At 41.9% G+C, this 20,565-nt stretch overlaps 1 protein-coding gene across 12 annotated transcripts in view; it reads left to right on the top strand.

Annotated features, from left to right (window-relative positions):
• The window catches only part of LOC143355641 (endochitinase), a 260,630-nt gene that overhangs the window by 109,112 nt on the left and 130,953 nt on the right, over positions 1 to 20,565 (top strand). For 2 of the 12 annotated variants that reach the window (XM_076790664.1, XM_076790662.1), the window contains exon 2: positions 6,709 to 6,966. The exons of 9 other annotated variants lie outside the window; for them this stretch is intronic. In XM_076790664.1, coding sequence (XP_076646779.1) covers positions 6,935 to 6,966 — 32 coding nt within the window. In that variant the 5' untranslated portion in view covers positions 6,709 to 6,934. Of the gene's footprint in view, positions 1 to 5,831; positions 6,967 to 20,565 lie in introns of those variants that run through there. One more of the 12 variants, XM_076790663.1, reaches the window with a different exon arrangement.

The following is a 20,565-nucleotide window of genomic DNA, read 5'->3' as shown; positions in this document are numbered from 1 at the left end:
AAAAACGAACACGAAAAACACGCATGCTAGCTGAAGCTTCGCGCTAACTATACCGTCCGTGCGAACAAAGCTCCAACCCCAATAACGTGAAAAAAAAAAAATTCATTCCGAGGACATGTAGTAAACAGATGTTCCGAATGGACGACTCGCGCGATGAACGGTGGAGAAAGTGGTTACGAACGATTCATTTTTCCTCCCGATACCGGGATTAATTAAGTCCAAAGCAAACAACTTTGTCGAACCGCGCACGCGCGGGATGAAAAAGTTGCAAGCATTTTGCGGGGATGTACGCCGATCCGAAACGGATTTCGCGGGTAAAGGGGGTTGAAAAGCGCATCGCCGCAGGAGGAATTTAACAATGCAGCGAGCGTGCCCATACGGGACAAACGCAAATACAAAGCCGTTTTTCTCTTTACCGTTGCCCACCGGAGAATTATTCCCGGGCGCCCTTTCGCCCCCGTTCCCCACCCCCGGTTTTTCCCGTTCCTTTTTTCTGCGGCCGCGTTTCGCCGCGATCTCCCTCACCTCGCCTTCCAATTACTTTTTTCCCCTCGCCGTTCCGTTCCTCCCGCGAATATCTCGATTCGCGATCGACTAATCGAAGGTCCCGTCACCGACAACCATGAATTTTATCCCCGATTTTTACCGTCGAGCTGCGAAAAATAATTATTATGTTAATAGACGAGGGGTGGTTTTGCTTAGCGAGGAAACAGCGGTTGTTTCGGAATTTTTTTCTCGATTGGTACGGGTTGGATCGACATGGTATTTTGCTGTGTTGTTGACCAGGGTTCAATGCATTGTTCAATATTTTTTTTTTAGATGTAAAATAAGTGTAAGTTGCTGGAAATAATAATAATGTCAGTAGACAAGGGGTGGGTTTAGATGGGAAGAGAACAGTAGTTTAGGAATTGTTTTCTGAGGCGACACAAGTTATATCAAAATGGTATTTTGCTGCGTTGTTAAGCGGTATTCGCTGTACTATTTAACATTTTTTGTCTATTAAAATTATTAATATTTTCAGCAGCAGCCCGCTTATCTATAATCTTTCCTGCATTCGACGCACACAGCAGACATGAGACCGCACATCCACCGTCGCGTCGTAACTAATGGATTAATTACCGCAAAATTAATTAGAGAGCACACTGTGCATCGTTACGATTCCTCTCACGATAAACGGGCGCCCCTGTACGTGTCCCTTAACAGTTGCGCTCTCGTTCCGCGACATTTTCTTATCAGTAGACGCTGTCGGCGTCGCCGTGCCGTCTCCTCGCATACTAATGTATGTATAGTCGCATAGCAATGCTGAAGGGAGCTGCTTTGTCCCCGTGTCGCGAGCGTCCCGGAGAAAAATGAGTTTCGCAGCGTGCTAGATACCGGCGTCTGTCGGCATGTAAATTACTTTATTTGTTTAAAGGGTAGTTAGCCGGCCGGGTCGCGCAAGTTCATGAAGAATGGAGGCAGCTCTCGTCGCGAGCCGGGCCGGGCCGGGCCGGGCCGGGCTTGACGCGTTTATCTTGCCGCGAGACGGGAGTCTGAAAAAGTTGCCGTGTTTAATCGCCGGGATTAATGAAACGTGATACGCGTCCGACCCGGAAATTTTTCGGGTGCCAGACATTAATCCCGGCAACCTACATTTTTATTCCCCGGGAAATAAGAGTCGGCGTTAATGGGGTTTTCCCGGTTCCAGGGGGAACCTGTACGAATTTATTTCGCGAGGACCATCGGTCTCCTGCAATTCATACTTTGTGGATGTGTTGTGGTATGTTTGAAGTAGTGCCCAGAATTTTTTCAAGCTGGTCCGTCGAAAATTTAGGTAGCTAAAATTCATACTGTAAGACTACTTCATGAAAATTGACTTTCTTGGTTTTGTGGGGTGTGTATGACATTTGCGAGTTTATTTCGTGAGAAACGTCAGTCTTCTGAATTTGACATTTTCTGAATATATTGTGGTATGTTTGAACCACTATCTGGAATTTTTTGAAACAGTTCCGTTCGATATTAAAATAGTAGTAATTAATAATGTAAGTTCTAGTACGTTTAATGTAACGTCTATAAGTTTTAATGTATGTGTATTGTTTCTAACAGCTTAAGGTGTAAAATTGATGCTTATATTCATTATTGAGATTGCCGTTATTGGTCCTTGCTTTAATCATGTCGATCAAATAAGAATCAAGAAAATGGTGGCACTACAACGCGGTGGATTGATTATTTAAAGGTCTTCAACATGGTATGACTTTTTAATTTTCGTAGTAATTTATACACTGCGCTATGACGGAACAGAAAAATTTTCTTTTATATTTAAGAACGCCGTTCAAAATGTATGAAACGTTCCAGAGAGATTCACTGTCCCGTTTCATCGAGAAAAATTCTTGAAGTTCAATCTTGTCTCCAGCGTTTTACATAAGGCGCTCTTTATTATTCCGCGTTACGGCGGCGCTGCTTCGTTACACTGTAGAAAAAATTGCTTTTGCCGAAAACTTCATGTCTTTGTCTTCATCCATTTACTTCGAGAGCTCTTTTATATTTCCTGCAGCCCCGAAATAGTTTAATGCACTTTTATACGGGTGCAACCGACTAAGGGAAGCTCGAAAGTGCTTGCAGAGGACGCTTTAAAATTGAATCCTAGGAATTCGAATTGTTCTTAAGCTTTGTAAATTTCAAAATTTGTTCTAAGTTCTAAACAACGTTGTAGTATAAATATTCAGAGTGGACTGCGGATCTTTATGCAAAATAAACACGTCGATCTACTTTTAATAATTTTAGTAGGCTAAAGATACTGCACAGATGTTCCTGAATTTTTGTAAATTTTTTCACCGTTTTAAATTTCAATTTATTTTTGCCATCAATGCGTAAAATTCACAGTCCAGTTACAAAGAAGCAGAACGAAATCGAGAAAATAAAAATTCAGATAGATTTTTATTTTTCACCGAAGAAGGGTAGTGCACCCCTAATTCTTTGACTCGACAAGAAGGTAGAGAGTAAAGGGGGTGAAACGGTCCGCGATTAGCATTTACTTCTGCGCCCAGGTTCGTTGAACGATGTCACCGTTGGAAACGGGTTTGGGACAAGAGAAAGAGGAATCTGGTGGAGAAAACCAGAAGTTGCGAGGGGGTGGGACCCAATTCAATATTTGCGAAGTCGGGATGAAGCACTGGCGCGGGAACAATGGTCCGCTGAATGCTCGCTGAATCGGAGCGGAGCGGAGCGTTTTATTTTCGATGTTTGCCGATTTTAATTGCTCCCCGCGACGCTAATTTCTGCACGCTAAATCTTCTGGATCTGGCCGAATCGCCGACTGCCTTCTCGTAAATCTTTTCCGGTTCACCTCGTGTTTTGCAGGAAAGGGCTTGAGAAAATGGCTGCCACGTCCTCCTAGGTTCAGGTACTTGACTCAAATTTTCAGAAAATGCTACTTAAACATCGGACAACAAAATGTATATCTTGATTTTTCGAGATAAATAATTTTGTATATTTAAAAAATTGTTGAACTCTCCTTATTTCTCGACCGTTCGAAAAGGTTCACTCCGCGGAAATGCTACACCAAAATGGTTGCCACGTCCTGCTCGTTCGAGATATTTGACTCAAATTTTCAGAAAATGTTACTTAAACGTCGCACAACAAAATGTATATCTTGATTTTTCGAGATAAATAATTTTGTATATTTAAAAAATTGTTGAACTCTCCTTATTTCTCGACCGTTCGAAAAGGTTCACTCCGCGGAAATGCTACACCAAAATGGTTGCCACGTCCTGCTCGTTCGAGATATTTAGTTCAAATTTTCAGTAAGAACTACTTAAACATCATGTAATAAGATGTATATCTTGATTTTTTGAAGAAAAATAAGATTGTGTACAAAAAAATTGTTGGATTTTTCTAATCCAATAAACGATTATTATTGCATCGATCGTAAATGTAGGGGAGCGAGGCGAAAAATGGACGAACATTGAAGGTTTAAGGAGATCAACGGACCGATGGAGATCCTCGTGGTCCGCAGGGGCAACCACGTTTTCAAGGGCCAAAGCCAAGATAGTCTCGAGATTAGAGAATACTCAGCGCTCTCAGCAGCAACGGTGAAGTTTGTCGACTCGATCAAACTTTCTGAGATTAGCTATTTCCGGTGTGGTAGCGCGGCACAACGGAGCCTCGTTCGGCATTCTACTCGCCGCTGAATATTTCAGCCTTTCATTCCCGCGATATTCTACCCTTGAACTTCCCTCGGAGAGAAAGAGAGAGAGAGAGAGAGAGCTTTGCCCTTGGCCTTCTGTTATTCTCCTCCGCGGAGGCCGCAATTTCGATTATCCGAAATAAACGCGTCCCTGGGGAACGAACGACAGTGCTGCTCAATGTGAAGATGCTGCAAAGTTGACCTCTCCAACAGCCAATGAAATTTTAATCGCGTGTCGCTATCCGCCATGCGCGCTTAAGAAGTTACGTATCTTTGAGCAGTTGAGAAACAAGGGAAATTTGACAATTTTTTTACATACAACATTATGTTTGTTTAGAAATTCAATATATACATCTTGTTGTACGATGTTTAAATCATATTCTCTGAAAAATTGGGCTGAATAGTTCAAAGTGGAAGGACGTGGCAGCCATTTTGGTAGACTAGAGTCGTACAGTGTATCCTCGAATAGCTGAAAAATACCGAAAGTTCAACAATTTCTTTTATATACAATTTTTCTCGGAAAACTCGAAATTTACATTTTGTTGTGTGATATTTAATTAGTATTTACTGAAGATTTCAGCGAAATTTCTCGAACTGGGAGGACGTGGCAGCCACTTTGGTATTCCAGTATCGCGGATCTTTCTTATGCACGAAATTATTTTTCTCGGAAAAATCAAGGAGGTGCGAGGTTTAGGCATTTCCTAAAAAATTTGAGCCGTCTCAGAAACTTCTCAATTCTTTGCACTACACAACAGTGCAATTCTGTAAACTACCTCCTACTATTAAAAAGAGAAATAATCGTCTGACAAAGTAATTACCCAGTTTCTCGAAGACCCAGCGACTTATAAGACGGAGGTTGTCATTTATTTGTCATCCCCGGTAACGGGACTGCATTACGCATCCAATGAGATCGCGTGCTCGTGTTTCCACTCTTCCGAAAAACATCGTGCCGAGTCGAGTAGCCGACGGAAATCCATTAAAATCGTAGAGCGGCGAGAGGGCAGCGTTTCGCTCTGGATAAAGTGAATCGAAACGAAGATCGTTTGCCGCGGCAACCGTCTCTGTCCCCGTTTTCCTTTTGCCCGCTTTCAATTGCCCAATTACGCCGATGCTCGAAGCATTAACAACACTCGGCGCAGTCGAGAGCGCACTCCGCGGATGCACTCGCAAAAACAAAAAAAAAATAGAAGAACGGGGAGGAGCTGAGAGAAAGACAGGAAAGCGGCATGCTCGTACGCGAACACCGACTTATTCATAGAAATCGCGAAACGTCAAGATGGCGGACGGGTGTCCTTCAAATCGAAGAATTTAGAGACATTTTACCAGAATTTAAAAATTTTAAACGTAATTGCTTTTGAATATACAGGGTCATGCATTGTGTGGGTGTTCAATAAAGTTTAATAAAGTTGAAACACTTTCAATAAAGTGGAACGATATAAATCTTTATTGTAACTAAATGTGCAAGATAGTAGTGCGAACATTTTATTCAATAGATCCAGTAGGTTAGGAAAATAGTTAAAAACAATTTTTTTCTGACTGAATACACGCGAAGAAGAAGAAATCTTTTTGCACCGAGTAGACTAATCGTTGTAACATCTCGAGAAAGCTCGAGTCGTTCGATTTAATTTTGAACAAGTTTTTAAAGGGTGTTCGTTTAATTTTGTCCACCGTATAATCGAGAAAAAAAAGTCTTTTTTCGAGCAAAACGAAGAAGCTGTCCATTCTGATTCTTTCCGTCTGTGAGCACGATACGGTATCCGTCTAGCAAGGAGAATTAGAACGAGTTTCTGCGTCGGCGAAGAGAGTCTTCTTTGAGTTGGCCCCCGAAAAGCCCTCTCCACAATGGCGACGTCGGCGACAAAGGGGAAAACTGGTCAGGCTGTTTCTTTCTCCGCGAAAATGGATATTCCGTTCCGTTTTCGCGGGTCCTTTGAAACCGGAATATTTCATTAGAAACGCTGAACTCGTTCCGGCAAACGATCCCGGGTCAAAGGGGACCGTCAAAAATCAACTTTCTCGACCGTCTCGAAACCAGAAAAAGAACATCTGTAAACAATCTCGTCTCCGAAAATTTTTATTTACAGTTCCATTGGGTTCGTACATAAATTCGGGTGCAAATACAAATGTTTTCGAATTAGTACGATTTCATTGTGATCCGTTGCTAATGCGGAGCATAACTATGATTGGATAGAAGCCACTTACGGTCGACCAGTTTATAATCGACTGATTGTAATTCTCTTGTTAACCACTCAGTAATTTTGTTCGAAATAATACATAATTTCAGATGATGTTGTTCCATTATATTGGTTCGAAAAACCTGTTGAATTACGAATGAAATTGCTGTCGCTTTTTAGCAATTTATCGAAAAACTGTCAACCCTTGGTTTCGGAAAAAATATTAGAAAATTGCTGTTAAATAAAGTGTCAAAGGGATATGAGATATTGAAGATAACCGATCGAATTAACGTCGCAGCTGACCGAATGAATTCGACTATACTGGAAATATAAAAAAAAAAATATATAAATTTTGGTTCGATTGGCAAGGTACAATGAAGAAGAACAATGAAGAATGCTATGCGATTATTCCTGTTCACCGAGAAGACCGCTCGCCGCTCGCACGATGCGGAAACCTCGCGAGAAATCGGGACGAAATAGTTAGGTAAAACCATATATAAATAAATAAGTAAATAAACGTGCCTGTGTGTTGTGCCGCGAGTGAAACCGCGTGTGACTCGTGAGGTTCGATCAATGTGTGAGACTCGCCGCCAACATGTTCACGTGCCTCTGGAATTTCTTCGACTGGTAAGTTCCATATTCGCGTGTTATGTCGAAAATGTATTACAATAACTTATACTAGCGAACAGTCTAAAAATTTTAGATCGTCTGAAAGAATCGTAGAATTCAGAAACCATTGTAGAACGTCTAAAAGAATCGTAGGTTTTACAATGAAAATCTAGAACGTCTAAAAGAATTGTAGAATTTACTATGAAATTGTAGAACGTCTAAAATAATTGTAGAACTTATGATAAAAATTTGTAGAACGTCATAGAGCATCGTAGAATTTATAAAAAAAATTGCAGAACGTCGTAGAGTATCGTAGAATTTATAAAAAAATTGCTGAACGTCTACAAGAATCGCAAAATATATAAAAAAATTGTATAACGTCTAATAGAATTCTAGAATTCACAAAAAAGTATACATCATCATACAGAAATGTAGAATGTGTAGAGAAAATTGTAGAAACGTTCAAGAGGATTGTAAAATTTGCAAACAAATTGTAGAATTTCCGAAAGAAATTGTAGAACGTTATAGAGAATTGTACATTGCATGCAAACGAGAGCACTGGCTTCGCGCAGCGTGCATCAGATGAATTATAGTTCGCGTCAATTAATTTTGTGCAATTTCTGACAGCATCTTTGCGAACTGGGCCCTTTCAAGTCGATTTCGAAGTTGCGGAACGGCAAGCGAATTTTCATTTCGTGCGACCCCCGAAGAAACGCAACTCGAGCGAAAACGAACAAACAAACTCGATCTTAGCCGTGACGTTAATGGGATTACAGAAGTGTTCGCCGGGAAGCTTACATTACTCCTCGAGGTGCAAATTAGTCGCGGCATTCTGCAGAATTCCGCGGGGTTTGCACAGTTTATATTTTGTATGTACCTACGCGGGCCGCGGTCGTATCGCGCGATTCCACTTGGCCGCGCATGAGCGAGTTGATATTGTCTCGCTTTAGCTACTTATTGTCGGACCCTTCCGCCTTGACGCGCTGATGACAATGACACGTCGACGACAGTGACAGACTGATTTGTCAGAGGGAGGCTCTAACGATTACCGCGTGTCTTTGCAGTCGTGAATGTTTTCGCTTGGTTTGATTTTATTCATCTGTCGGTACAGTTTAAATTCTCGTTTTATTGCTGCAAGTCAATTGTCGAATGATCGAACGAGTTCTAACACCAAAAGATTGCAAACTAATTGCAAATTAATATTCATTTTGTTCTCAACCCTTTGCGCTCGAATGGTGGCTCTGAGGCGCCAATGAAAATTGCCCCTATACAAAACAGTTTTTATATTATTAAATTAAATTAAGATTTTGGAATTAAAATGGTTTCGAGTGCAAATGGATGAATATGCATATCGATCTCTCGAAGGAACCTCGTGTTCAGCTCGATTTTGCAAGCTTTTCCTCAATTTCCACAAAATTGCTACGTTCAGCAACGCTGCGACATGAGAACCACCATTATTTCGTCGCTATAAGATTAATCTTGTCCCGCGGAAATAAAAGATGCATCGAGCGAAAGGTTAAAAGAAAATTATCGAGGTTCGATAAATCCGCTAAGAGGATTATTAATAGTCCGCGCAGCTTCCGGTAAGTAGACCGTTGATCGAAAAGGTTAAAGGTTCGGTCGGGTATCCTCCTCCGGAGCGGCCGGCAATTTTCGAGAATATTGAAATCAAAAAGGCTTGGTAATCGTTTCGAGACGAATGATCCGAATCGACGGGGGGGGGGGGGGACGCGAAACAAAATAATTGTTGCCGGGTGGAATCGATTGGTTTCACTAATTGGCCGGTGATTTCGGAGCTGATCGAGGCACAAGTAGATACGCAACGGGCCAATTTTTCTAGGCCGAGTCAACTGTCCCGTGAAAATAATCCAGGTTGATTGCCAGGCCGGCACCCGCACACAGCCATCGGACACCGGCGATGATTCGTTTCACGGCTACTCGGAATTGAATTTCCACGCCGAAAAATTGCATGGACGAAGTGCGGAAACGAGCCCTTTACAGTCCACCCCCATTCCACCATCCCTTCGAACCCCGGGAAATATTGAAACTGCTCGCTGAAATATGTAGGTGTTACCCGGTGACTTCGAACAGTTTTGCTAATCTAGATTAACCGACGGAAATTGCTACTTCGCGATTATTTCCTTTGCTTTATATATGTCGGTCCATTCATGTCTGATTATCTCTAATTTGTATAGAGAAAACAACTTGCCCCAAACTATCGTTGTATCGAATTTTCAAATAATCATATCATATCATTGATATATTGAACTATCATATTACCATCATATTTATGATTATCATATCGAACCATCAATATATTGAACTATCATACCATTATCATACTATCATACCATTATCATACTATCATACTATTATCATACTATTATCATACTATCATACTATCATACTATTATCATACTATCATATCATTATCATACCATTATCATACTATCATACTATCATATAATTATCATACTATCATACTATCATATATTATCATACTATCATACTATCATATAATTATCATACTATCATACTATTATCCTACTATCATACTATTATCATACTATCATACTATTATCATACTATCATATAACTATCATTCAGTCATCATATCGAACTATCAAATGATGATCAAAACGAAATAATGTTTCGTTTGCTCTCTAATTTTTCAGATTTAAAAAGTACAAGAAAAATCACACTTGAACCTGTTCTACGAGCTGTTCTTTTACACAATTTTTCTCGACAGAATACTGACTAATTATGTTCAAACAAATACTCGTTTGACTGGCGTCACTTTCGTCGTAAAAATACAATACGGGAAGCACCGTGCGTTCTCTCGAATCTCGAAACAACAAAGCATTTCACGTATCAGCAACGCGACAGCAGCACAGCACTGGAAGTACGAAATTCCGAACTGATTTGCGAAGTGACCGGCAACGTTGCATTCGGAAATTTCGTCAACGAAGCATAGATAATTCCAGTGGACGTTGTTACACGCGATTCCTTTTATCGCGTCAAACCTCTCCGAGGGCAGAACGATGAATGCCGAGAAGAAAGAAGAAGACGAAGCCGGGCCACGGCTACGAATTGTCTAGCGATATCGATTGCCGGGGCCAAAGGGAATCGATGCGCACCTGGATTCGCTTTTTCAATTCGGCACAGAGAGACCAGACACACGATGCTGCGAGCCGCCGGTATCCTCCGAGTGTTCGGGATCCTGCATAAAAATTGTAGGGCGTGCAAATAAACTTTACGGCTCAAAGAAAAGTTGTGTAAGGACCTCGAAGAAGCTCCGTAGAATACGAAAAAGTTCGAGGCTTATGAACGGGATACGACCGAAAGAATTCCAGGGAGATCCAAATAAATTTTTGAAGCTTACTGGAAAATTGCGAGGGCTTCGAGTAAATTTTAGGAAATACAAACAGGTCGGAATGAAAGGATTCGGGGATTTACGGAATAAATTGTGCGGCTTACCGTAAAATTCTAGAGATTATGTGAAAAAGTGTAGGCTGTGGACGGGAGTTGTAGCAATTTTTTAAAAAAATTATAGTACATTCAGGAGAGTTCTACGATTTAGAGCAAACGTTCTAGTACGTTCATTGGAGAATTCATTAGATAAGTTGTAGAATGCCCAAGGGAATTTTTCTACTTACAAAAAAAGAAAAATTGTGGGTTTTAGAAAAGAAAGAATCGTAGAATTCATAAAAAATTATAGGAAATAGTTGTAGGACCTAAATACCAAAAGATTGTAAAACCTCTAAAGTAATTCTAGGTTCATAAAAAAAAAATCGTGGAGAGATCAGAAAAATGGTTGGATTAAAAAAAGAATTGTACAACAACAAAAAGGAAAAATCAATTCTTTTAGAATTTGTTGGAATTGCGGTTGTCAGCGTCGATCGTGGCCAGCGGACTGTAGAATCGCATTCGACTCCGGTGAAACGTGCAACCCTAAATTCCGGGCATATTGCAGCCGTATTTCAGCTGCGGAAAGAACGCAGCGGAACATAGGGTCCAGAGGTTTATTGCGACTGGTCAGTTTTTCGTGTGTGTTTGGGTGCGGTTCTACCGGTCGCGTTTTTCGATCGCGTGCGACACATAGTAATGTGTTCGGAGCTTGGGAGGTCGCACGGAAACAGTACGAAAAATGCTTCTACGTTTGAAACTGGCGGATTTTCCGGGATTTAATAATGGCGTCTTCTTCGTTTGTGCTTGAAACAATTGTAGATTGTCGAATAAATTGGAGAACGTTCGAAACGGTTGTAGGAGCCACGAAAAAAGAAATTGTAGAAGAATTGTAGAATTAAAAAGCTGTGCAACGCCACAGAGAATTGTCGGATTTACAAAAAATTGTAGAACATCCAAAGGAACAGTGGTAACACGTTAAAACGGAATTGGAAGAAAGAAGAGGACCGGCAGAACCACAATCTTGCACGAGGAACGGCCACGTGACGGAGTTGGCCGACAGGAAACGGAAATAACGAAACGTTTCGCTGTACGGAGAAGGGTTGCTCGTGAAAGTTGCGGCACCGTTTCGAGCACGGATCAGCGATTCGGCTCAAAGAACGCGAACCGCGCGTGAAATTACTTGGAAGAACTTTTATTAAACTGTCGCGGGAGGAAGTTTTATTTCGATCCGTGAAAAACCGGCGGGCACACGCGGCGCCGCGTCGCGTCGCGACTGGAAGAGATTCCTCCTCTATTCCGTGATAATGCACCGAATTAGTCTCGTTATCATTTTCGGCATAGTTATTCTAGCCGCCATTTCCTTCACCGTTCCTCTTTCCTAGAACCCTTTCTCTTTTTCACATTTTGCGAGAGTACTATGGTAAAAGTGACAGAATCGTGTAATGGTCTTTTAAAAAGCAATAGTAAAAAGTAAATTACATCGTGTTATTCTATAAATTTTAAGGGAGCTTCAAAGTCAATGAAACACTAATGCATATTTACAGAAATATTTCATGTTACCACTGAAATCCCAAGTCAAAATTTCTTGATTCTGTAAAAGCAGAAATCGGTGCACGAGAATGGATCGAACGGATCCAGGAAACGAAGTAGCTCGTTCATCCTGGTTCTCCGAGATAGCGAGCCGACTCCGGGGATCGCCTAAATAGCAATTATTTCGCGAGATCGACTCCCATTCAATTAGCTTTTTAAATAATCCCCGAGTTCGAGTTTAATCAACGACGCTTCACAATCTCCGACGCCTCCGACTGCCCTAACCGAAGAAGACTATCTTCCCGGGAAAGTTGCCCGACTCGTAGCTGTCCGCCGGAAGTCTAAAAGCTCCCCCGGATTTCCAAGGGATTCCGAAATGACGACTAACTAACTGTCGGAGAGGGCTGATTGCTGGCAGGTTCTCCCACGCTCGATAACTGACGTCGAACTGACTAGCTCCTCCTCTGTGTGCGCCTCGATTCATCCCGGAACGATGTCTCTTCGTAGCATTTCGCCTCGTTGGTCAATCCCGTATGCAAAGACGAGCGAAACTTGCAGTTCCGTTCGAGTTGCCGGTCCTAGGGCGGGCCGCTTTGCAACATACACGTTGCGAAGTCCTCTTCTGGGAACCATCTTTATTTATTCTACCATCATGCCTTAGAACACTTTTGTATGGAATTCTCAAGTTTTTATCGTGGAAAGGACGATCGTAATTCTGTGAAATAAATTGTCTCAATGGTCTGGATGTTCTTTTCCTTCTTCCCTATATTTATTTTTCTCCCTTTAGGCTTTGAACATTCGACAGTCCGGCGATCATATATTAAAGTGGGAACTTCAATACGTGTTCCAGAATTTTTTTAGATTTTTTTAATCCCAAAACAGTATAAATATCGGTTCTGAACGTTAATGACTCAGGTTGCCCACGGAGGGTTCAGATAGTATGGAGGGAATGGTAGCGAGTAGAACAAGCAGCGATTTCATATCAAAGAGTCGGCGGGGTAACACTAATTCAATGATGGTACTTTTATTTGTAATTATTTTTTAATGACACATCTATCGACGTATTCCTGGCGTTTTTCCGAGTAAAATGATACCCAACATGACACCGTTCGGACTGTATTCGCCTGTGTGATCCACGATATACTAGAATCTCGATTATCCGAACACTCGTGCTTCGCTGATTAGCTTCGTGGATTAAGCAGGTAAATATAATCCAAAGTGTGTCGTGTTTGGACTCATTTTACTCAGAAAAGTGTCACGAATATGTTGGTGAAAGGTCCATACAAAAATAATTAACAACGACGAAGTTTTTTAACAATTTGAATAATTCAAGCCAGTCGGTAAGACGTTTACGGAACAGTTCGGTGGATACGAATAATGGTCCGTAGAATAGGACAATTTGGCACGGCCGATTGAAAATGGAAACGAAGTACGAAGTTTCTCGAGCTCTGCCATCGCATCTACGAAATTGGAGAACCTGGGGAACGAAGTTATCGCGCTTTTGTAGATGATAAAGCAACGGGACACACGGTTCCACGGGTCCCGACACCGTTGCAGTTCCGATTCTGCCGGTTAATAGCGTTTCAAGTTTCCTTGGGGGCGTACAACGAGACGGGATACGTCCTTTCGGGGGACGTCCTGAACATCCCGAGCAGCCTCGAGACAGCAACGCTGCTATTGTTTTCTATCCCAGCTGATAAAGCCCGGAAGTCCCTTCCAAAGGGACACCGTTTACACCCGGAAACCGGCGGGGCTATTAACTGCAATTAGACTGTCTCTGATAAGATGCATTCTGTCATTTGACTGTGTGACGTTCGCATCGAGATCTTCCTGCACGATTAGCTCACTGATTCCCTGAACGATGATAAACAGTGTTCAGCCTTAATCCGACTTGTTTTCCACATGTCAATATTCTGGGACCCAAATGTCACTTACATCATATATTTTTTTTTATCTCTGACCAAGGTTAACAATATTAATTGGTTGATAAGACCTTGTTGTTTTTATGTATTTTTTTATGGAACATTCGCCAACGCATTCGTAACATTTTTCTGATTAAAATGAGTCCAAACACGGCACACTTCGGATTGTATTTACTCGCTTAATCCATACAACTAATCAGTGGAACGTGAGCGTTCGCATAATTAAGGTTCTGCTGCATCGTGGATTAAACGAGCAAATGTGAAGCGAATGGCATCGTGTTTGGACTCATTTTAATCAGAAAAATGTCGCGAATATAACGATATCAAAATAATTATGAACAAAAAATTAGCATTGTTTTCGCGATGGAACCCTGTTTGCTCGGTCCGTTAATTAGGAAAATAGAAGAGAAGGTGAATTGAGACGTTCCCTCGTAGGTAGCCCGTTCGGTATAAAATCCTAAAAATATGGTTTTTTCTACGTTTCAGGGTAAAACGACCGAAGTTAGTTTTTCGTCGAGCCGGAGCGAGAGTTTCGTCACCGATCCCGTCGATTCTAATTTTGATTTTGCCCGGTCAGGGAACAATGTAATCGAATGTGGGCCGCGGGAGCGTCTCTTTTGAATTCAGCCCGGACCACCGGTATCAGATGGAAGCCGGCTCGTCGTGCAACGGTTCGAGATGAATCGATTTACAGTGCTCGGAGTGCTTTGTTCGCGAAGGCTGTGGCCACGGCGTTCATTCGATAAAGTGGTGTAACGATCCACCCGCGCCGCTCTGCGCACCGTGCTGCGTTTCTCTCGGAAAGCCGAATCAAACTTCATTTCCCAAGTAGGCATGCATCAGCTACAAACGCATTCCTTCGAAAAATCTCAAACAAACAATAAAACTCTCGGCAACACCTTCGTGACATTATTCTGATTAAAATGAGCCCAAACACGACCCAGTTCGGATCGCATTTACTCGTTTAATCCACGATAACGTAGAACCTCGATTATGCGAACGCTCGTGTTTCGCCGATTAGAACGGGTAAATATAATCCGAAGTATGTCGTGTTTGGACTCATTTTAATCAGAAAAACCTCACGAATTTGTCAGTGAAGGATTCTTAAGAAAATAATGAAAATTAAAAACGGGTTTGTTATTGTTAAAAATATTGTGCTGCATTCTTGGAGGTCTTCGATAGCTAACGTTGGGTAATAAAGAGGATGGTTATAGTGGCAATTATTGCGGGCATCGTGGGACCCAGGCGACTTTAAACGGTTCACAGAGCAGAAACAGTGACGCGTATACCGATGGATACTGGTGCATACCGCTGGATCGATGAGGTTTCGTCGCCGGAGGCAGAGGCTAGCCGCGTTCTTCCGCTGGACGCTATCGATAACCGTAGCCGGCAGTCGTTGCGGTGATAATGCTTCGCCGGGTGATAAATTAGCGCGATCAGGAATGAGGGACGGCGCCGGATAGGGATGATGGGAGCCAACTACACCCTTCATCGTCTCGCCGATGGCTTCCGACTTCTCCGTTCCTTCACCGTGCGAAAACTTGCGAAAATCACTGTAGGTACCGTTTCATCGGATCAAGATCCAATCAAGTTCAACACGCATTTAGGAGTCCTAGCAGACATCCTTTCTGCGGCGCACAGTCCTGGAAAGTGAACTATCTGACACATTATTGTGTTGTGAAAGCTTAAGAACAACGTAAACAATCATAAATTTTGTGTTTTTCATCATTTTTTTGTCACACTTCTATCATTGCATTCGTGACATTTTTCTGATTAAAATGAGTCTAAACACGACTCAGTTTGGATCATATTTATCTATTTAATCCACGAAGCTAATAGGTGGAACGCGAGCGTTCGCATAATCTAGGTTCTACTCTATCGCGGATTAAACGGGTGAACGTGACGCAAATGGTACCGTGTTTGGACTCATTTTAATCAGAAAAATGTCACGAACAGGCTGACGAGAGTGGTAGAAAGAAATAAGTGAAAACAACAAAGTTGCAATGTTGCAGAAGGGTAGAAATAACGAGGTCGTTTCGGATGAAAATGTTAGATTTTGTGTGTATTAATTTCTAACAATAGACTCGGATTGAACGAATAAATACAAAATTTAATAACCGCTCGGAGCGGAGCTCTTTTCGTGAAAGTGAAAAGTGAAAGAGGACTGCGGTGTTCGGTGCAAAATCGTTGAATGGAAAGCGAGTAGGACAGTCGAAGGGTCGAAGAATGCGCGGACAAAAGGGTCGCCTTTGGCTCGACAGAATTTAATTAAACCGCGCGACAAATAATTCAGCACCCGGTAGAAAGCGAGAAGCTCGGAGAGGAGAGGAGAGAGAGGGGCAATGTGGCTTGTAAAGTTTGCTCGACAGAAGGATTACAATGGGCCGATATCGAGCGGCGGAATTACGATCGAGCGAGAGCCGCCTAGCCAGCTCGCTCTCGCGCCGCTATCGCTGATTTACGCTGTTTACTTCGTCACCTGCGTAATTGCCGGTATTCATTAACGGCGACGTTCGCGGCATACCGAGCACAGCCTAGCCGAATGCATCGTCAGCTAGAAATGGATGGGGAAATGCACGAGCGGAGTGCAAGCGCCCGGCTTATGCCGCGCTCGCGGACGTTATCGTTAACAAACAGCCTCGAGGTCGCAACCCCCACCACCCGGCGGAAAGTCAACGAGGATTTATAGTTTAGAGTCCTGCGGAACGCGATCTTGCTTGGGAGTACGGGAACGTCTCGATGTGCGCGAAAATTTCGATTCCGTAGTGTCTTCCTTGACAGACAATAGCAATTCAGTGCTGGAACTTTTTTATTTTCAAGGTTTTTTTTTTAGTGACACTCTCACCATAATATTCCTGACATTTTTCCGATTAAAACGAGTCCAAACACGACACACTTCGGATTATATTTACTTCTTCGATCCACGCCGCTAATCAAGGGAACGTGCCTGTTCGCATAATCGAGGTTCTACTAAATCGCGGATTAAACGAGTAAACGCGATCCGAATTGTGTTGTGTTTGTACTCATTTTAATCAGAAAAACGTGACGGATGTTTTGGTAAAATTTTCAAATGAAAATATCAAATTGCACTTTCCAAGTCACTAGCCCGTTGCAATCCGAAATGTTCATTCACCTTCGTTTCACAACGTTGCTCCAGCAGTATGCAATTCAACGACATTCCAGCGTGGACTTTTACTAACTTTTAGAACTATGTTTTTTGTTACAACAGGACCGAGTCCATTTCGATGTAATAGCGCAAGGGGTTAAACAGCGAGCATTGGTGCATCGTGGCGCATAGCGCCGACCTAATTTCCAGCGCGAGTCGAGACACATCGTACCGATCTCGATTATGTAAGATAAAACCGAGAAGATCGATCTCTCTCTCTCTCTCTCTCTCTCTCTCTCTCGACGCTCCCTAAGCATCGACAACGCGCGTCGCGACAGGATTCCAGCGTTGAGTTTCGAAACTTCAGACACTTTTCCCGACTCCAGAGGAGATTAAAGTTTCGAGTGCTGGGTTTAGAACGATCTTCTTCAGCCTCGCAAAATTCGGAGCTCGAAGATCGAAGCGCCACCTAATCCTGCAGCATGATCAAGAAACGTCGAGCATCTAATCGTCGCAGCGTGCAGAATAATTCGACAGACGAACGTCAAGCTTACTGTATTTAATTTAATTTAAAATTTAAATTTAGAAATTTAGCACTTTGTAAAGATTTATCAAAATCACTGAATAAAAATGTAGTAGTTTATAAACATTTTTCCGCTACTGTTCGAATGCACTGCGAATGCATATTGCAAAATCACAGAAATGATAGAATAAGATGCAGAGTAGGGAAAGATTGGATCACCGGACAAACACGGGGCTCAGCAATCTTCCAAGTGAATCGAATGTACTATGGATGCACTACAAATGTACTATGCATGCGGATTAAAGTTAAGGGAACGTGGGTATCCCGGTAAAGCCGCGATATATACGGGCAGGGCGGAATTGAAATTTCCGAATAACTATCCGGAAAAATATGTGGGATTTATAGGCTACAAATGTTTGCCCGGATGATGGATATTGCGCGCATTCGCCGGGTGCTCCGATATGGTATTGCACCCGCGAATAACAGATCAGCAGCGGGGAAACGGCGGGACGTGTGTGCATTTTCCATTCGGTACGTGAATAGCCCGCTTGACCTCGAACTTTATATCAAAACTATATAGAAAAAAAAAAGGATCGATACACCCTGCTGATATAGATGGGGAAGAGGCGTCGGGTAATTGAATGCACTCGACGCTCGATGCACCGGAGAAATGCACTCGAGGACCCAGATGCACCATTGTTGATTCGCGTATTTAACAATGATTCGAGTGGTGCACAATGTATTAATATACGAGAACATTTCCGGAACCAACATATCATTTATATCATGAGCAATCTTTTTTTTTTAATATTAAACCACTGATAAAAGTTTGTTGCTTATGACGATTTTTTTTTGTAAAACTTGTACCAATTTATTCGTGACATTTTTCTGATTAAAACGAGTCCAAACACGACACACTTCGGATCTACTTATTTAATCTATAAAACTAATCAGTGAAACGCGAGTGTTCGCATAATCGAGGTTCTACGAGATCGTGGATTAAACGAGTAAATATGACCCCAACTGTATCGTGTTTGGACTTATTTTAATCAGAAAAGTGCCACGAATACGATGGTCAAAGTTGCATAAAAAATCATCCAGAACAACAAAATTTTGTTTGCATTTGTATAATATTTTTTGAAATTGTTAGTCATTCAAACTTAATTTTTCATAAACGTTTTTAATTCAAACAATTCTTACAGAATTCTGCAAACTCTTTTCGCGATTCAAACCACTATGATAATCAATATCAAAGCTTCTTTTTTCGAACAATCCTATGAACTATACCATACAGTATTTTCTTCCCATTTTGTTGCACTTCCACTGCAATATATGCGACACATAATCGATAAAAAAAATTTGTAAAAAAATAGGAAAAGTCTAGGAGAGACATCAAACGAGGTGCAACGCCGATAATGTATAGTTTCTTTGCTCGGTGTACTCGATATCGTGAAAAACAGCCGCGGTGCCATTTCCCTAACTAATCCACGCCAGTCGATAGGTCGATCGAACCTATCATCCGGAAAATCTTCCCTTTATAATCCGGCAGACTGAGCGGAAAGCTATCCTTCCGTCTGGCTCCTCGCTCGACGGGATCCAGATACAATTTCCCGGCAGACACTGGACTTCCAAGTGTACACGCTATGTTTGAAAAGCTTATGGACCGGTTGAAACGACGCAGAAAATATTTTGTAGTGTCTAATAGTAATAGAATCAGCTACAAATCATAGAACACAGTGATAAATCTTGTTTTTAATTATTTGTTTATGGAACTTATACCAGAATTTTTGCCAGCTATTTTTAATGCTTTTTTCTCTTGAACTTATACTCTTATCATATTATTGCATTTCTGTCTAATAACGTTGAGAATACTCAGCAAATATACACAGGATTTTTATTTTTTAATTTTCTTGCAAATGGGTTAAACTCAATCACCAAGGAACGTTTACCATCATATTCGTCACATTTTTCTGATTAAAACAAGCCCAAACATGATACAGTTCGGAGCAGATTTGCTCGTTTAATCCACGATACAGTAGAACCTCGGTTATGCGAACCGATCATGCCAGAATTCTCCATATCCAACACGACCCAGTAAACATGATCCGAATGGTGTCGTGTTTGGACTCGTTTCAATCAGAAAAATGTCACGAATACGATGGTAAAGGTTCAAAAACAAAACACCCAAAATTCAAAAATCGAGTTAGGGGAATGTTGAAAGAAATTGGTGCAGCAAAAAGTGATAACAGTTTGAGGTGAATAAAAGACTGCATAAAAATCAGTATAATTTGTGTAAGGTTTAAGAGGAAGTTCGCAACTAATTTAAACGAGGCAGTTCAGTGTGCGGGCTTTTTGAATGCACTGTATGCACTCTGCATGCACATTTCGACAGTGTTGCGTCTGCTTCTGAGCTCGGTGAACATCCTCGCCGCAGAAATTACGAGGCAACGAGGATAAACAAGCCCGCGTCCAGAGGGTGCGGTTTCTCTTTCCCTTCTCCTTCTCTCTCTCTCTCTTCTCTCTCTCTCTCTCTCTCTCTCTCTATCTCTCTCTCTCTCTCTCTCTCTCACTCCTTTTCTCTCCGCCAATATGCCGGACCAGTCGATAAAGCTAGCTCGTTCGTCTTCCCTTCCGGATTCAGCAACCATCCACGCCCATCTCTCGACATTCTTCCTTTCCTTCCGTCTCTTTCTTCTACCTGTGCATTCTCTGTTCTCCGTGCAGGTGCGATACGCTTCCCGGATGAGTCCGCAGACAGTCCGAGACAAGCAGAGATACGGTGGAATCCGACGGGCGCGTCGGTGCTGATGCATTCGGTGCATACAAGCATATTTTCTAAGAAGCATTGGAACGTTGAATGATTTTTTGAGAAATTCTCGATGTGTTGAAGTTTAAATCGTACATTCTAGGAGGGAAGTTATGCGCTTTCAACGTTTGTTTAAAAATTGATTCCGTCTTAATTAAATCTAGCAGAACTAAATTAATAAAACTTGTTTCGATAGAAAATGTCTATCGTCTAAATTTAATACTAATTGAAATGTACTAGTAACCTTTGTGCTTCCCGAAATCGACAGGACTGCACTGCGTGGTGCATCTGTATTAATTAAATTCTGTACATTAATGAAAAT

The sequence above is a fragment of the Halictus rubicundus genome, chromosome 7 (genome assembly GCF_050948215.1).
Source record: "Halictus rubicundus isolate RS-2024b chromosome 7, iyHalRubi1_principal, whole genome shotgun sequence".
In the NCBI taxonomy this organism is placed as follows: domain Eukaryota; kingdom Metazoa; phylum Arthropoda; class Insecta; order Hymenoptera; family Halictidae; genus Halictus; species Halictus rubicundus.
This window is presented reverse-complemented; position numbering and strand designations above follow the sequence as displayed.